A 19,686-nucleotide genomic window follows, 5' to 3' on the forward strand; every position below is an offset into this window, starting at 1 on the left:
CTTAAAGGTATGATGATCCTTGGTTGTCCATTCATGTTTATAAGTGGTACTGAAGCTGATCAGAAGCCCTTAAATAAATGAGCTTCAATTGGGAGGGACCTTGGGTGTCAATATCTTTGTCTTTTCTCTTGGCCGAGCCAAGTTTCCGGAGGAGGACTCTTCAAGTTCCTTACCTGAGTTCTACAGGTCTGGCTGCCAATGACTGGGAGCTGAGCAAAGGAAAGAGACCAAGTTGGCTGACTTTCACTCATCTCTCTTCAGTATGGCCTCTCACCCACACCTTCACAGCTGTGCCTCCTATACCTCAGGCTTTACCAGGAGTCAGCAAACCTGCTGAAAAGGGCCAGAGAGTATCTCTGTCCATATTCTTTTTTCTTTCTTTTTAAAAAAACAACTCTGCAAAAATGTACAAGCCCTCCTTAGCTCTCAGCTATGCAAAAACAGCCTAAAGGGCTGGACATGGCCCGTGAGCTAGTTTGCCAACTCCTAGCCTACACTGCAATGCTGTCCAAAACGGTAGGTATTAGCTGTATGTTGCAAATTGAGCACTTCAAATGCTCCTAGTTTGAATTGGGATATGCTTTTAATATAAAAACACATACCAGATTTTGGAACACATACCAGATTTTTCATACCTAGTATGAAAAAAAAGAGTGTAAAACATCCCTAAAATTTTGTATCAATTATCTATTGAAATAATATTTTAGATGTATAGGGTTAAATATACTAATAAAATTAATCTCACTGGTTTCTTTAAAATTTTCAAAAATGGTCACTAGAAGACTTTAAAATGACATGTAGTTTGCATTATATTTCCATTGAACAGCACTGGTCTAGAGCATCTCTAGAAGATAATAAATCTCTAGTCTCCTGTTTGGGTGTTGTGGGGAAAATCTGGGTAGCTAAACCCTCCTTATAAAGACTTACCTAACCCTCCTACGTGTAGCGTGATGAAACGGCTTGCCACTGAGAGGCACCACAGCAACTCAACCCTTCTCTTCTCTGTCCTGGCTTAGTTTAGCTTTTGCTGGTCTACTAAGCTAGTTACCACCTGTATTAGTTTTTGTGGTTGCCATAATAAAGAACCATACACTAGGTGGCTTAAAACAATGGAAATTTATTCTCTCAGTATGGGAGGTGACAAATCTGAAATCAAGGTGTTGGCAGTGTTGGTTTCTTCTAAGGGCTCTAAGGAAGAATCTGTTCCATGCCTTGGTCTTCCTTCTCAAGAAGGCTGGTAATTCTTGGTATTCCTTGGTTTGTAGAAGCATCACTATAATCTCTGCCTCCATCTTTACATGGTGTTCTCTCTGTGTCTCTGTGTCTTCACATGGCCATCTTGCTTCTGTAACTTCCTCCTCTTCTTACAAGGACATCAGTCGTGTTGGATAAAGGGGTCCGTCTCACTCCAGTATGACCTCATCTTAACTAACAACTCTATTTCCAAAAGGTTACATTTTGAGGTAGTGGAGATTAGAATATATCTTTCTTCTCTTTTTTTTCCTTTGGCCGTGCCATGCGGCATGCGGGACCTTAGTTCTCCGACCAGGGATCAAACCCATGCCCCCTGCAATGGGAGTGTGGAGTCTTAACCACTGGACCACCAGGGAAGTCCCAGGACTTCTTCAAGTATCTTTCTTGGGAGACACTATTCAATCTGTAACACCACTCATCAACAAAATTTTAGAAACCAGCAAGTAGACGGCCATTTCTTGTCTTCACATTGGACAACTGATGTCCCTAAAGGGCAACTGATGTTCCTCAAAGTGCAATGGACAGTCCCAAACAAAACCAGATTCTAAATATGTTGTTAAACTTTTCTTTAAGCAATTCATTTCCTTTTTGTAACAGTCAGAAGCCAAGAAAAATAACTTGAAGAATAAGAATTTTTAGCTATTGATTAAAATAATCCATTTATAATTTATGGTTCTGAGCAAAAACCCTATCAAGTTTGTTATGCACACCACACATACACATGCACACATACACCCAAGGAGCATACTACTCACGTCATTTTCCTCCTACCCCATCCATTATTATTAGCTCACCAAATACGAACCATTTACCAGTCTTCAAAAATCAATTACTGATACCCACTAACAGCTTACCTAAGAGTAGTAACAGAAATGTAATGTTTATTATAATATGAACTTGATACTGAAAATGTAACTACTAAAATTGCAGGTGAATGTTATGATGCAAATTAATATTCTCTTCTACTACATTTTCCAGTTAACGGCGTAGAAAGATCCAGTTAAATAGCCAAAGTAACAGGATAAAGTTACTTTTTTTAACTTATGAAATAAAACTTGTCCCAAGAGTATTTTATCATGCCTCTGAAAATAAAATCAAGCACAAGAAAATTTATTTTTATATAAATAACTACCCAAAATAAATTTTGAAAATATAATTTCTGTTGGGAACCAAACGTCTCACTAGAGTGTGCTGTACATCCCTCTGTCACTGTGTTTTTTAATCTACAAAACGAGATCCAGCCATGCACAGCTGCTGGCTGAGATAAAGTGAAGACCAGCACTGTCTATATAAAATTTAGCAGATATTTTTGGGTTTTGTAGTACCTTTTCCCAAGTATCTTTCAACCATAAGCAAAAACAGATTGTTTGGCATGTAGGTCAAAAGAAAATGGCATATACTTTTCTTATAACTTGAAAATACTAAAGTTTGACAAAGCAAGATGCCTTTTTATTATATGACAAACAGGGAAAGAATATTAAAAAGCAATGCCTTAGCATGGCATAAAGGCCCTTTACGTACTAATTTAATAGCACCATCAGTCCTGGAGCGGGGGGAGAGGGGCAGTACTCACGTCACACAGGTGGTGTGCACTCCCTTGGCTCTTACACATAGACTCTTACCGCCTAGAATGCTTTTCCATTCTATGATTGGAAACTCCTAGTTCACTTCCCCTTCAAGGCACAGCTCAAAGAGCATCTCCTCAGGAACGGCTCCCACCGTCTCCCAAACAGCACAGACAGAAAAGCTCAGGCAGCATGAAAAGAGTGTGTATTATCTTATTTAATGGTCCCAACAACCTCATGAACTCATGTTGCCTGCCTGTTATGCCCCAACACCTACCTATAAATGAATTCAGTACCACTGAACTTCTTGGCTTTTTACTCAAAACTTTATTCAGGTCCCTACTCTCAAGTAGCCTACAATGTTCACTGTGGAGATAGGACTCATATGTAAAGTAAACAATAAAAGAGTGTGTGGTTAAGTTACAGGAGTTCAGAAACGAAAACCATTAATATACCTGGAAAACAGTCTACAGAAAAGGACAAGACAGAAAGGACGAGAAGGGCAGGACACAGAGGTAAATGCTACAGAGAAGCACAGAGGGAGAAACCGAGTATGGTGTACAGACAGTCATAAGGGAGGAAAGAGATACATGGGGTGGGCTCTTAAGTGTCAGGCCAAAGAATTAAACTGGATGCGAGGAGAGCTGGCCACCCGTACTGCGAGCAGGGAAGTGACATGAGCTCCTGGACTCTTCTTACTCAAGTTGGTACATTTGAGCAGTCAAACTGTCTTCCCCCGCTCCAAGATTCTACTGGAATTCCAGAAAAATAACAGAAATGTGTATAAATAAACCCACTACAAAGTAGACAATTGAGCTGAGTGGTCTTTAGTAGACCAAATGTATCATCAAATTTCTGGAAGACAAAAAGGGTTAGGGAGGAGTTACATGTCTAGAATTCTCTCCCAGTTCCTATGTACTAGTACATCCAACTGCCTAGTAGTCAGCACCTCTACTTGAATGGCATTTATCACAGAAGACTGTCCTCTAAACAAAGTGGACAAGCTGCCTCAGATGAGCTAGGGTGTCTGGTAGAACTAGAGGTGGCTCAGCTTTGAGGGGCTGAGGCCTGTCTGCTCCCCACTCTTGTACCCCAAAGGAGAGCCTGTCCGTCTGTCTGCTTGGCCACTTGCACAGACCCCCTTGGCAGCCCTCGGTCAGGGAAGAATGCTGTCCATAGACACCCAAACCTCATAATGGAAGAGGAAAGCCAAGCCAAGTACTGACGTCATTCAGCCTAATTCTTTTTTTAGAAATAAAGAGACCACCAAAGATTACTAGATATTTGGGTAAAACCAATAAGGCAAACAATACTACTCTATAGGAAGGAGATAATTCAAACGAAGGATGAGAAAAAAGAGGGACTTAAGATACAATCATGAATTTAGAACAGGCTGTTTTGAAAAAGGAATAATCGCTCCCCCCGCCTCTGCCCTGCAAAAGGCTCTTGGAGAATAAAATTAAATTTTAGGAGATCAACTACTGTGCTGTCCAATTAGGTGGCCATGAGCCATATGTGGCTCTCGAGCACTCATACTGTGGGCAGCCTGAACAGAAACGTGCTGTAAGTGTAAGAAATACATACTGAACTTGGAAGACTCAGTATGACAAACAGAATGTAAAATATCTTAATTTCTATACTTATTTCTTTTTGAAATGATAATATTTCCGTTATAATGGGTTAAATATTTTATTTAACAACATATTTTATGTTACTAAAATTAATTTCACCTGTTTCTTTTTACTTTTGCTAGTATGGCTACTAGAAAAATTTTAATTAATTATGTAGTTTATATTTCTACTAGGTAACGCTGGTCTAGAACATATGGTTAAAAATATCATCAAGAATACAGAACACAGGGGCTTCCCTGGTGGTGCAGTGGTTGGGAGTCCGCCTGCCGATGCAGGGGACAGAGGTTTGTGACCCGGTCTGGGAGGATCCCGCGTGCCGTGGAGCAGCTGGGCCCATGAGCCATGGCCGCTGGGCCTGCGCGTCCGGAGCCTGTGCTCCGCAACGGGAGAGGCGTGGCAGTGAGAGGCCCGCGTACCGCAAAAAAAAAAAAAAAAAAAAAAAAGAATACAGAACACAGAAACAGAGGCAGAAAATGAGAAAAGATAAGCATCATAAGGAAATAACCCAGGAGGCCCAGCATTTCATCAAGTAGGAGCTCCCCAAAAAGAGAACAGAAGAAACAGAGAAGGAAATGGCTAAAGAAATAAAATAAAAAAAAAAAATCCAGGAGTTGTGAATAAGTCTTCAAATGGAAACAGTCCATTAAGTACTAAGTTTAATAAATGGGGGGGGACCCCAAAACCAAAAACATATCACATCTTTGTGAAAACTCAGACTACCATGGTTAGTAAGAAGGTTTAAAAGGATTCTAGGAAGGGGGAAAAAAGATCACCTACTAACATAAAGACAAAGATTTAATGACAGTAATAGAAAGACTGCAAATATATAAACCATGAAAATAAAAAATAAAAAAATTAAATTAAAAAATGATGTGTCTATCAAAACTAGGTGGTAGAATGGAAGAAAAGGGATAGAGAGATGTGCAGAATTACTGCATTCCTCTTACAGAGTGAAGAGTTAAGAGACACTAAGGTTAGAAGTACTAAAAATAATAACTACTCATGATTGGCAGGGGAAGTGAAGAATTCTTCATTTTTTCATAGTGTAGAGTCAACAGGTACTATCTGTAATGTGACTAATCAAGAAACAGAAATATAAACACATTATATATTACTATAGGAGAACTCATCAAAAGTACTAAAAGTAGAAATGATTAAAAGTGATTAAGTCTCATGATTAATATGAGGGGAGGGCACAAGTGTGCAGCAGATCACCCTCCCCCGCTTTTAGACCCTCCTGCACTGTTTGTGCAAAAAAGTTTAAGAAAAAATAATCTGGCAGTAATAAAGTAGGAATAAGTGAAAAGGATCTAGCTTAAAGACAGAAAAACTAGGAAGTCAGAAAACTATAGCAGTATACAAGAGAATAAATAACTGGAGAAAGCTATTAGTAATGAGAATGTCAGGAGAGTAAATCCAACAGGCTTTTAGAGAAAGAAATAACAAAATGTACTTGAATAGATATTGTGAATGAAGATAATTATAGACTTTCTAAGCTGAAATTTTGGGAGAAATATTAGAGAGAAGGAATGTACATTAAAAATGAAATCATAAGGGTTTAAACTGAGGCATCAGTAGGATACCTAAATGGATGAGCTCTAAAATAGGAATTCTCATTGAGGATCCACTGTTGGAATTAAGGGGGTCTGTGATCCTCTGGACCATGTAAGGGCACACATGCGTGCACATGTGCAAAATCACATGCACATATCTGAAGGGTTAGGTTGGGTGGGGTGGGAGGACTGGATGGAAGAGGGCAGTAGTTCACTGCTTCTATCAAATTCTCAAAAGGACCCATGACACTACTCCATTTATCTGGAAATATGGGTCTGGCTCTCCATTGGATAATTAGGAGCTGTAGATTTTGAAGCCATCAGCACAGAAGTTAAAAGAAAACTATAAGATCCAACCAAATCATCAACTTTTCAAAGGTTATCCTGTGTGCAGAAATAAAAAAGAGATAGCTAAGTGTAAAGCCTTATATAAGAAAAGGAAGAGGTACAGAAAAGGAGAAGAGTTAGCAAAAAAGATACTCTAAAGCATCAAAAGGAAGAGAGAGAAGTGGAATATGTAGACCAAGAGAAGACATTTAAACTAGAATAAGTCAATGATGGAAGCAGCACATCCAGTAGATTTGTGAACACAAAGCAGATTTCATGAGATTAAAATGGAAAAGGGGTGGGACTTCCCTGGTGGCACAGTGGTTAAGAATCCCCCTGCCACAGGGGACATGGGTTCGAGCCCTGGTCTGGGAAGATCCCACATGCTGTGAAGCAACTAAGCCCATGTGCCACAACTACTGAGCCTGCGCTCTAGAGCCCACGAGCCACAACTGCTGAGCCCGCATGCCACAACTACTGAAGCCCACGTGCCTAGAGCCCGTGCTCCGCAACAAGAGAAGCCACCACAATGAGAAGCCCGCACACCGCAACGAAGAGGAGCCCCCATTCAACACAACTAGAGAAAGCCCGCACGCAGCAACAAAGACCTAATGCAGCCAAAAAACCCCCATAAAACAACAACAAAAAAACATAAAAAAAGGAAATGGGGTGAAGAGTAAAGAAAAGGAATAGAGATGAAATTAATAATGAGAGAGAAGGAAATTGGTTGGTGTCAAGTAGAAGAAGAAAGAAGAGTTTGTGCATGAGTATGGACAGAAAATAATTTAAAATTCATACCAATTTTTCAGAAATTCGGATTCCACTCTTCAAAATGACTGAGTTAAAGCCTTCAACTAAACAAATAAGTAATATAAACACCTTCAATTTTCAAACCCTTAAGTATCTACTTACATACAAAGAGAAAAACCTCAAGTCCAGATGAACGCTTTGAAATGAGAAAGGATATACATGAGGGCATGGCGTTCTCATAACAATTACTAAACATTCACTCAATACTCGTTTTCAACTAAAACTGCCTGCTGCAAGTTCTTGGCAACCCTCTGTGAAGCAGATGACCCACCTGTGACCCTTGACAAAGCAGCAGTACCAGCAGAAGACTTCTGTTTGTATTCTGTGCCGTCCTGGACTCCAGCAACTGTGTCTGGGATTACTTGCTTGCCTACTCTGTATTACCGGAGATGATCTATTATGTTCAGGATTTTCTCCTGGTTCTTCCTAGTTTTCTACAAATGTGTTACTCTCAATAAAACTACGATCATGTTTTATTAATTACTTTTCCGTTTGGTGTGTGAGAGAGAGCATACAATTTCTAACTCTTGGAAGTATTCTAGTATGTTTAGAACTTTCAATATGGAACTCAAATACATGATTATATTCCTTAAACTTCCCTTATTTCTACAGAAACTTAATCCTATTTATATCTGTTGCAGCATCACTCTAAAGAGCAGAAAAAGAGTTTCACCCAATTTGGAGGCTAGTTCCAGAGTGATCTAACGAAATATATAGACTGTGGCAAAAACGAAGTTCACTTTAAGAGATCCTGGAGGGCGTTCCTCAAGAGCTAAGGAGTTACACATAAAGCAACAACACAGAACCACAGCAAGAGATGCCTCTGACGGTCTGTCAGGGAAACGTGACACATATATTAAGACAACATAAAGAATATGAAGAACATTTCAAATATGAGGTCCAAATCAAAAGTGACAAGAAAAATTGCTGGCTTGCCATGGAGCAAATGCCTCTCAATTGGAAAATCCCATCTATAAGATGGTTATCAATTCCCCAGAACAAAACAGGGGTGCCCTCCTAGTAACAAAAAGCAGTAGCAACATCTCTAAAAAGGTTTAATTTGTTTAAAATGGGGCACCTGGTTTGACTAGCTCAATTTTAGTTACTGAATGTGACTGAATTTTACAAAACTATTTTGTTGTAATGTAGCCTCTAATTTAGAGACTCTGGGTTAATTCAGAAAAACTACCCCTAAATGAGGCTGTATTATAATTTCAAATGTATTTCTAAACTGCATTGAGATAATGAAGACATTATTGATTTCATTCAATCACAGGTGAATCATAAACAGAATGATTCTGTATTCCATTACTATTCCTGTTCAATATTCAATGCCTTATACAAACAGCCAACACTATTTCAACTTCCCAGTCATATGACAGGCATAATGATCACAGATTAATTTATAACTGCTATAAAAATAAGACTGCTTGAAGTATAAAGACATTTTATATGCTGTTAAGAGTATTTAAAATATTTTAAATTCATGAGTATGATTTTTACCAAAAAAGCATATATGAAATTTTATAACATCTTTTGTCCAGCCAATTAAGAACCTGCTTGATTATTAACAGTGATTCTAAAACTTAATATAACAATAGAAGCTCAGACTTCCAAATGGCTGATGAGACATCATCTACTTTCAATATCAGATGTTCACAGATTGGTCTTCTGTAGTAGAAAGAAAAGGTGCAAATAACTTGTGAATTTACCTTCTTTGAATTTCCAATTCTTCTTGTGATGGGCCATTCTGAACTTGGGCAGGGAGTTGTGAATTTTGTCTAGGCAATGTCGGCCCTAAAAAGGGAGGGAAACATTATAGATGAACATTATCTTTATATTGCACTGGATAGAGGAGATAAAATCACGAGAATAACATAAAACCATAACATATTTACAAATGTATCTTCTTTTTGTTTAGCAAAATAAAATATAAGCTTCATATAACACACAGCAAATGAAAGACTGCAACATAATACTGTCATTATCTCCAGAAGGCTTACTTGAAACAAATGGAAAACATCAACGATAAAAGAAAAATAAACATTTATATATGAAGAGCTTGAGTAAAACAAGTGTTCAATGAGCATCTTAATAGGCACCTAAGCTTGACGTTTCTAAGACAATGAGACATTCTCTTTGGGGTACTTATTCATGAAGTGGAGAGGGAGAACTTAAATGAAAAATCAGAATTCAAAAACTCACCTAAATAGAACACTGGAAATGAAAAACAGGAGAGAGAGAGCATGAGAACCTTATTACTAGACTGATGCATGCTAATGCATTTATCAAATTTGCCCACTTTAAGTTGCCATTCTTATTTAATGGCCTGGCATTTCCAGCACTGGTGAAAACAAACATTTGCTAAACTTCCATATATAATTAACCTACTTCTCTGAATTTTTAATGTAACACAGGTAATCATAATAACTTTTCATTTGGGGTAAAAACAAAACAAAACAAAAAAAACCTGGCATTCAAACCAACATGGTTCTGTCATGAGAAACTAATGACCATTCATTCCCACATCATATAAAATTGCAGACCCATTTTTAGCATCTCATAAAGAAGGCCACTAAATAATGGGGCATTTTAATGTCACTGGATATAAAAATTATGTGTCATAAAATGAGATAAATAAAAGACTGGACCTAATATACAATGCCTATGGTTACAATAGAACAATCTTGAAATCTAATCCAGTAAACAAGAGAATAAAGAAACAGTAGTTATCTTCCACTCTTGGAGAGAAATATATGAGTAATGATATGCTGCACATATTTGTGAATTCTAGTGTGCCAGCAAAGGCCCCTAACAGATAGTTTGAAAGTGTTTCGTAGACCACTAGTATAAAAAACAGTTAATAAATAAATGCTTCTATGTGCTAAAGCACACTCTTGTAATCTGTGAGTTAAAAGCACAAAGTATCTATTTTATACTAGTGGAGAAGATTTCACAAAGAGAAGGATAAGGCCCATTAGAATATAATACAGTACTTTTATATCCCAAGTGCAGAAAAACAAATAATTTGATCTGAACTTACCTACTAATTTTTCTCCTCATCTCTTTACACATGTTTTTAGATTAATCATTTAATTTGTCCTCTAAAGACAAATTAGATGACAACTGCAGTGATATTTCATTAGATTTCCTAAAAGAGTCTGCTATTTTAAGAGCCACATAGAGGAAATATAAAAATATATTAATCCCATGTAATCAGTAACAGCAAAAAAATAAAATAAAATAAAGCTTTTAAAATTAAAAATGCACTTAAATGTTTGCATAAATGAAAATATGTAATGTGTCTAGGAGACAGACTGGAATTCTTTCCTTCTTTCGGATATTAACATAATGATATAAAAATAGACTGTCATATTAAGCCATACCCTAATGTTTAGTACTTTACTCGTCTCTTCTGGCAGAGGAGGGGGAGATACAAGGTGGGAGGGTAAGTGTGAGAAAATATAAACAATTTGGGGGAGTATTTTCCAAAGTTATATTTATCCAAAAATGTTAAATGTGAGCATTCAGCATGGGCAACTCACAAGACCACCATGGTTTAACTAGTTTTAAAAACAATGTTTGTGTATTTAAGTTAAAACTTCATGCAACTCGAATAATTAAGCAGTGAATGTCAGTAGGTAGATTTGTTTGGCATCAGTCGCAAAGAGTTCGATCCTACTAATCCACATCTACATCAGGCACTGTAGCTCAACAATAATATTAACAGATTAGATTCACCAATTAAAATCTCTTGATGTAAGTTTTAACTCAAATACATAAATTCAAGTGAAAGATGTCAAAATTTCAACTCAATCCTACTGATTTTATTTAAAGGTTTTTTTAAAAATTAAACTGTCCAAAGTTTGATACAACTCACAAAAATGTCTGAATGTGAGAAAGGTTTCTTTGAGCAATTTATAAAAACTATTTTGGATTGTTTTTTTAATTTAAAAGTTTACTGAGCAAGCTGGTTTTAAAAGGAGGTTTTAAAAATGTGGGCAATATTTTCTGGCTGATATTATTAATTATAAAAATAGTTTACTACAAGGAAGATCCTTTTAAAAGGGGAGGAATCCAAGAACAACTGAACAACTCTTAAAATTCTTTTCTACATGGTTCTTGGTGATAGTGGGTTATTTGTCTTCCCAAACACCTTTAACTGGGGGGCAGAAGAGAGGATGCCTTCCCCCTGGCATTTTCTCACATCCATATTTAACCTGGTCATTTCGTTTGTTTCTTCTTCATCAATATTGTCAACTAACAATAACAAGCACATTGAAATTCATGTGCATTTAAGAAATAATATAAATATACTGTGAGCATTAAATAAGAGTCTTAGGTAAATTATGAACTTCAGGTACTCAATTATATTCTTCATTCTTGTCAAACATTCTACTGGGTTACACAATTGTTAAATTATACCAAAGGCACCACACACAACATGAAGCAGCAATTAAGATTAGGCAAGGCTGTCAGCTGCCACTGTATTTTCTAGAATATAACTATTAGTTACTTCACATAGGTCATATGCCTACATGAGTATTTGTGTTCTCACAGAATGCAAAAAAGGTACTTTCCTAACCAGTGGGTAAGTAACAATATTTTATGAGCATCACAGGGTGGTTAACAGCTCTTTTGGGGGAAAAAAGGAGAAGGGACAAGTGAACCTGCTTTGTTCCTACTATTGTATCATAAAGAACAGTAGCTACGTGAGGGTTAGTTTTCTCTGTTCTGTTACCACAGCCAAAGACAATGGTTGGTCTTAATTTGTCCTGGCTAGAATTCATATAGCAAAGTATGCAAATCACATGTTTCTAATAAAGAAAATGTGTCCATGTCACTGATATGGTATCTTATAAATGATGGAAATCAGAATAGAATGTCTCTCTAAACCAAGAATGAATGGCATTTCAGTCTTGACTTCAATACTGAGTTTTGGCTAAAGCGTATTTCACTTATTGTCACATTTTAATTTTCACAGACCTAGTTTCACACTTAGCCACAGACTATTTAAAACACAGGACTAAAAGACAAATAGGTGTTATTATACACAATACAATCAAGTTTAAACTTAGCAATGTGGTAATTATATTGTTTGTACACAGTTAAATCAATTAAACATACTACTGGGGGAAACTGCTTTTTAACACATTATTTTACAACTTAAAAAGTTCACCTTTATGAAGGCCAAATCAATCTTTTCTCTGCAGTTGGGTAAACTATTATTCTGCATGTGAACTACACATATTAAGTAGCGAAGTATAGAACATCAAGTAGGTTTTCAAAAAGAGCTAAAAAGAGTCCTGATAACACAAACACAAACAATCACCCATGGCTAGTTCAAAAGACCGCCTGGAAGAACCCCCAGGAGGAGGCAGAAAAATGAGAACTAGAAGTCACTAATTAATCACTTAATCTGTAATGATTAATTAAGGAACCTGAGAAGGAGTGGAGAGTTTATAAGGAGCCGCACAACAGGCTCACTGCTGTAACTGTCACCTGGAGAGATCGTAAAATAAAACCTCAGGTGATTAAGAAATGCATTAGAATTTTCATTTTTGGAAATTTATAACACATGCTTCTTTGCCTAAACCAGCAAGTATATCAATCTTAAAGCAATTCTCTTTATAGGGCAAGAAACAATATAAGTAATACTGAAGGATCATATCAAAAACTCTGATTCACATGGATAAAGTACATATACACAGCTGAATTGTTTATATAAAATTTTAGTAGTATATATCATTTTATCTCTCATAAAATAATCTGGCCAGCCAAGGTATACAGTAGTCAAAAACGTATATACGAATTAAAAAAAAAAAAAAAAAACGGGTCTAAGATTTAAAAGTCACTTTTTGAACTTGGGTTTTCAAATCAGAAAGGTTTAGGATCAAATGAGAATAAAAAGAATTCAGACGTGTGTGTGTTGTGTATATGTGTACACATATAGATACATCCTAGTGTAAGGAGAAGGATATGCATATAATGCATATACCTGATTAACTGTAATGTGGAATGGTTAAGTGACATAACCGGTTTGTCCATGCAGACAACACATATATGTGCACACGTGTGTATATGAGCGTGAGAGTGAAAGAAAACACTCTAATAAGCCTAAATTCACTCCTAAGCCACAGATATCTAACCTACTGAATAAAGGAGGCTGTCAATCAGAAATCAACCTATTAATAAGAGCTCACATCTACCTTACAACATGTACACCTGAAAATTAATTCAAGTTAAGCAAAAGCTCCCTTCCAATAAATCACATTTATATTCCCCAAATCATATTAAGATGAATATAACTTTTCCCCTTAAATTCTAATTTAAAAGACTGCTCTCAAACAAAATAGTTAAAAACAAAAACGAACAAACAAACAAAAACCCTTCTCATTCATGTTGGAAGAAGTGAACAAGAATTAGTTCTGAGATCCTAATTCTAACTAAATCCTTTCTAAGAAGCCAACTCAAAAGCTGACCAAATCACCTACATGAACCACAACAAATATCACAACATAAAACAGTAGCTTGCTGTGTATCCCAAATACCACAAACCAGACCATGGCCTAAGGAAACAAAAGTTATGGAAATGCGCAAGGAGTATGTACCACAGCTTGAAAAAGTAATGTAAACATAATGTTGCTTACCACAGAAAATACATCGCAAATTAGTGCTGTCCTGGGTAGCAGTAACTTTGCTCTGGGCTGCAACAGACACCTTGGTGTTAGAAGCTTCAAAGGACAACGGGGCCATCTGAAGAACTTCACATAAACTAAAAGGTGCTTTGAAAGGTTCAAAAGTATTACACATACGTCCTAGCTAGATCCTCATTCTGGATACTCTGTAATTTAATAAAAACGTATCCTCTTTAACATTAACTTGTTAAAAATTTTTATGTGTAATCTTATTTGTGGAAAAAACCCTATAATAAGCCACAGACCAAATGATGCACTTATAGCTTAATTATTTCCTGAGTTATACAATCAGAGAATGCAATCGATTTGCATTTTACAATTATCTTAAAAAGTAAGTGGACCTGAGATACAGGAAGTCAGATCTATGGCCATTAGTTAATTCTATGATAGCTACCCTCTTTTAGTATTGCTCATTTAAAAGAATTTGCAGCTGAAAAAAATTTAAGGGAAATGCTTAAGATAAGCTTAACATGAGATGAACTCATGTCTACTAGTTGAAGACCAAAGCCATTTTACACAGGCTCCAGCAATTAAAGTGTTATATATTCACTGATGTCAAATAAGAATATCTTCATTTTTCATCTTTGAAAAACAGCAAAACTATTCATTGTTTTATCAAGCCACATTTTATTTTCCTTTTTTCTTCAATATGTATATATGCATATGAATTTGACAAAATCTTGTTAAAAAATGCGTGGCCACCTCAAAAAGCCATTTAATATTTAGGTTGCCTATACTAAAATTTACCTTAAGTATTAATGAGGTAAATTCTCTTTAAGTGAAAAAATTCAATGAGAAGGAGATGATAATTTATGAAAAGGGGAAAGGCTTTTACAAAAGCAAGGTGACACTCAAAACTGGGGTGGGAAAAACAAAAATTAAATTTCTTTTAGTTTTACATTAGTGACATTCAAAACTTTACATCAATACTTTTCTATAAATAAAATACTACAGAAATTCTTTTCAGCATAGGAAAGATTTTCTCTTTCCATTAGTATTAATCAAGAAACAATAAACAAGTTAAAAATATATTGACTTAAGAAAGACTACATAAAGGCAAACAAGACAGTAATTCAGATTTCCCTTAAAACTGTATTCTTTAAATAATACAATTTATGCTAACTAAAAGTTTGCATAGAATCAAAACCAAACCAATTTATATTTAAAGAATGCACACCTGAAAATGGTAATAAATCTTAAATAAGAGAATTTTTTATTGTTTTTTAGAAATTAGATTTAATACAATCCAATTACGTTTAAGTCTTGTTTTAAAGATATTAAATATAGCAGATATTTTCAAACACAAAATAAATAAGATTGTTGAATGTCACCTTTCCTAAGTACTTCCACCCATTTAATCAATTATTATTAAAGTTGCATGCACAATATTTACAGTAATGACATAAAAAAGACCACATATAAAATGTCTACTAGCCTAATCAGATAATGCCAAAGACGATAAACCATTTGGAAGATTTTCAATAACTATATTTTGTTTAAACTTTTTAAAAAATCTGTCTTACCGATGTTTGTAAATGACTACTTCTATAAAGCCTTTATTAAATAAACATGTCTAGTCTTCAGGTTTTACCCTTCAGTTCCTTTCATTCATATTTAAAGGAGGAAATAAAATAAGGAAAATATTTAAAACTTACAGGAAAAACCTGAGAAATTATCTCGTCTCTGACAGCAAAGAAACTGCCACATTCCATTACCGATCACTTTGGTAAAAAGTCATCTGACAATCGTCAGAATTCAGGTAAAACATTACTGCCACGTAAGACCCAAAATCCCCAATCTTGTCAGTGTAAACTATTATGCAACATTCTTGCACTTGGTATCTTTAAACATATTCTTTCTACTGACTTTTACTTCATACCATCCCGTAAAATACTCATCTAAATTCTGATACGGTTGCTTGAGTTCTACTGCAGTTTGCATTTCCCGAAGATACTAAATTATTCATTCCATCATATGCATAAGGCTAACAGCACTTCCTGCTTAATACTGATGCTGTTAACTCTTTCTTCACTCAGTTGAGGGAGGAGGGTGGAATATGGGAAAAGAATGTTCAGTGTACAGATTGAGTAAATTCAGTTAAAAAAAAAAAAAGACACTTCTCTTTAAATCAGTGTATTAAAATAGGCTTACGGCTGGGAGAAATAAGGATGCACCCTAAAGGAAAGCATGAACTAAAGAGGTTAACTAAAGCAGTTAAGATGCATCAAAAAAGCAAAACTTAACATCTATATTAGACGTCTAGAAAAGAAGAAAGACCATCTCTATGAGCTACTCTGACCTTGAAATAGCCTTGTCATGGTTGTTCATTTATTTCTAAGATAGTTTGTAAAACAGCTATCCCTCAGGCTTTCCCCCATCTTTTAACATCCTTTAGCATTAGGTATTTTGTACAAGCAGGGAAATACACAAACCTTGGGTGAGATATTAGTAGGAGAAAATGACAGGCTGTCATTTGATCGGTATTACTGTATTTTATTGCAATATATAATTACTATAGTAGACCCTTAGCATTCACATTTTTAACATTAGAGGTCTCCACGATCAGGAGTTAATCTCAAAGAAATTTGTAATGAGGAAACTACCCAGCTCAGCATTTTTCCTGAGGATTAAATGAGATAATGTTTGCTTACAGCTGGTTTTAATTTGATTTGTACTCTCTGGAAAGCTGGTCCGTTGAGCGAGCACAGCATAGCAGGCAAATTAGCAGTGATCATACTTCTGACCATCATTAGGGCCCCAGGCATTATCCTCATGATCGCAAAGTTCTACTATAACCATTTTTGAGAGGGCATGAAAGCAAATGTGTTTGTGCTTGTTCTAAGGTATATAGAACAGAATGGAAGAAGACACTGCAGTGGTATGGTTGCCTGTGTTCAAAAATAGGTACCATGGGGTATAAACTGGTAGAGCCACTATGGAAAACAGTACAGAGACTCCTCAAAAAATCAAAAATAGAACTACCATATGATCCATCAATCCCACTTCTGGGTATATACCCAAAGAAATTGAGAACAGGATACTGAAGAAATACCTGCATTCCCATGTTCAGTGCAGCATTATTCACAATAGTCAAGATATGAAACAACCTAAGTGTCCATCAACAGATAAAGAAGATGCAGTATATATATATATATATATATATATATATATATATATATATACACATACACACACACACACTGCAATATTATTCAGCCATAGGAAAAAGGAAATACTGTTAGCAGCAATATGGATGGACCTTGAGGGCATTATGCTAAATGAAATAAGCCAGACAGAGAAAAAACAAAGACTGCATGGAATCACCTGGATGTGGAACCTAAAAAAGCTAAACTCACAGAAAAGTGGTTGCCAGGGGCTGGGGGGTGAGGGAAATAGAGAGAGGCTGGTAAAAGGGTACACATTTTCAGTTACAAAATGAATAAAGACTGAAGATCTAATGTAAAACACGGTTGACAACATAGTTGGTAACACTGCACTGTATTACTGAAATATGCTAAGAGAACAGAACATAAATGTTCTCACCAAAACAAAACAACCGATCAACCAAACAAAAAAGATAAATATGTGATAGATGTGTTAATTAACCAGATGGAAGAAATCCTGTCAAAATTTATATGTGTATCAAATCATCATCGTGTACACTTTAAACATCTTACCATTTTGTCAATTATACCTCAATAAAACTGGGAGGAAAAAGGTACCATATTTGCAGGGCACTGTGCTAAAAGACATGAGAATTAACAAACAGTAAATTTTATTCAAAGTGATGATAATTTTAAAGTGGCATTTTAAATCATTTTCAAAAGAATTTCAAATTTTGTTTTAAAATATATGCAGTTTTTAATAAAGGAAAATCGTTATATATCTCAAAAAATTAGGTATCATGCATCTATAGCCACATGTGAAAAAAATACCATCATATAGAACTGCTCTTTTTTTTTTTTTCATTACTGAATCTTAAGCAAAGCTATTTATATGACTGGGTTTCCCCGCCCCTCTTCATTTCTTTAGTTCTCCCCCAACTTAGGGCTTCAAATGCATTTTATTCCCTTCTAAGCAAGAATGAAAATGGCTGCTAACAGTTGATAAATTGCTGATAATTGATTAGGCTTGACTGGCAATAGCATCAGTCCAACATCTGTTTTGTAAGCCATTTATTTTTAGATGTGGAATGAGTGACTGTCTCCAGCTAAAGAAACTGAGAGAGTCAACTAGAAGTTGAGGGGTTTATAATTTACCAATCCTGTCATATCCTAACACTTCTAAAGGTAAGAGTAATCCATGTCCCACATTCATTTCTCTGCTTCTTCCTCATGAGCAGAGATCAAATCCCCTCACCATCCCCACCCCCTTCTATTTCGTTATTAAGGCACTATTAAGTACATACATGCTCAGAGAAAACACCACATTCAGGTAGAATGCACTTTAACAAAGATGATTAGCTTATTACTAGAGTATCTGTTAACTCTCTAACCAGCGCTGTTATCTATTCAGTTATGCAAACCAGATATCTAGGGCCCTTCCATTACTATTTAACCTATTTCCAAGTCCTGTTAATGCAATCTCCTCATTGTTCTCCAAACTACCTCCACTGTCACTCTTCATGTTCCATGATCTCTTGGTTTTCAAAGTGGGATTCATATATCCCAGAATGCTAAACATACCCTAGGGTAGGAAAGAGCATAGTAGTACTTCCATTTCTGTTAATTTTTTTCTCATCCTTTTTACAGTTCTACTTTTTCATGTTTTACAATGTATGCAATATGTCAACGTCAAACATATACCTAAGCTATAAATACACGTGCATTAGGAGATAAGCTCAAAAATTAAGGGACCACCAGCCTAGACTATTAAATAAATTGTCCATTCTGATGCTGTACCTCTCCCATTCCCCACAGCAGCCAGTGATACTTTAATAACTAAACCAGATCAAAGCATCTCCCTTAGTAAAATCTCTTCAATATCTTCCCACTGATCTTAAGATAAATACCAAACTCCAGTGCTTTCTCCCCATGACGTGGCTGTGGCCTAACTCATCCCATTCATACTTTGTTTCTCTCTACACTCCAGGTACATTGCTCTTCCAAATTTTCAAATAAGCTATATGCTCCTCCCACTGCAGGGCCCTTTTTTACACATGCCACATGCCTTCTGCCTGTGATGTTCTTTTCTTGGTCAGCTAGCATGCTTTTCCTTTTTGTACTAATTAGAACTTTCTGGCAGTCAACACTCAATTGGAGTTACCATTAGCCCCCAGACAACTAATGTAATTATTTCTCCCTCCTTCACTCAGAATTCTTATTTCCTATTTCTAGTTTTCTAATTATATATGTTTTTTCCCAGTTATCCACTTCAAAAAATTTGAAAGGAGATAATAAGCATAAGTATAAAATTGGGTAATACCAAATTTTCTAAGAAATATGAAGAATCTGTCTAAACACTTAGGAGAAAAGTTTACATACATTAAAATTACGCAAAGTGGTACAAACTTATATTCAGACAAGAAAGAAAGTGGGAGACAGAGAGAAAATAGATGTGTGACATCCTACAAAATGAAAGTTCGGGGTGGGGGGGATGATAAAGACACCCAATTCCATGGGCCAGGCTCATTTGGGGGTGGTGGGCAATCCAATGAGATGAGACCACCTCAGATCATTTTTAAGGAAACGCATGCAATTTTGCTTCCTCATCCACATGTAAAGAGCTGAAATTCTTTTAACCAAGAAAAAAGTGTTTTCATTCTAAAAGTATAATACAGAAAATTTCAAAGACCATGTCTGTTCTTTCCTACTTTTGTAAGAGAAAAAGAATTAATAGAACCAAAAAA

General features: G+C 35.9%; 1 protein-coding gene across 10 annotated transcripts in view; it reads right to left on the reverse strand.

Annotated features, from left to right (window-relative positions):
* The window catches only part of ENAH (ENAH actin regulator), a 154,765-nt gene that overhangs the window by 33,008 nt on the left and 102,071 nt on the right, over positions 1–19,686 (reverse strand). For 6 of the 10 annotated variants that reach the window (XM_081221275.1, XM_081221273.1, XM_081221272.1 and 3 more), the window contains exon 4: positions 8,853–8,937. In XM_081221275.1, coding sequence (XP_081077401.1) covers positions 8,853–8,937 — 85 coding nt within the window. Of the gene's footprint in view, positions 1–8,852; positions 8,938–13,790; positions 13,848–19,686 lie in introns of all 10 variants that reach the window. The other 4 variants (XM_081221274.1, XM_081221271.1, XM_081221278.1 and 1 more) reach the window with 1 other exon arrangement.

This window comes from Mesoplodon bidens (genome assembly GCF_964165515.1).
Source record: "Mesoplodon bidens genome assembly, chromosome: 2".
In the NCBI taxonomy this organism is placed as follows: domain Eukaryota; kingdom Metazoa; phylum Chordata; class Mammalia; order Artiodactyla; family Ziphiidae; genus Mesoplodon; species Mesoplodon bidens.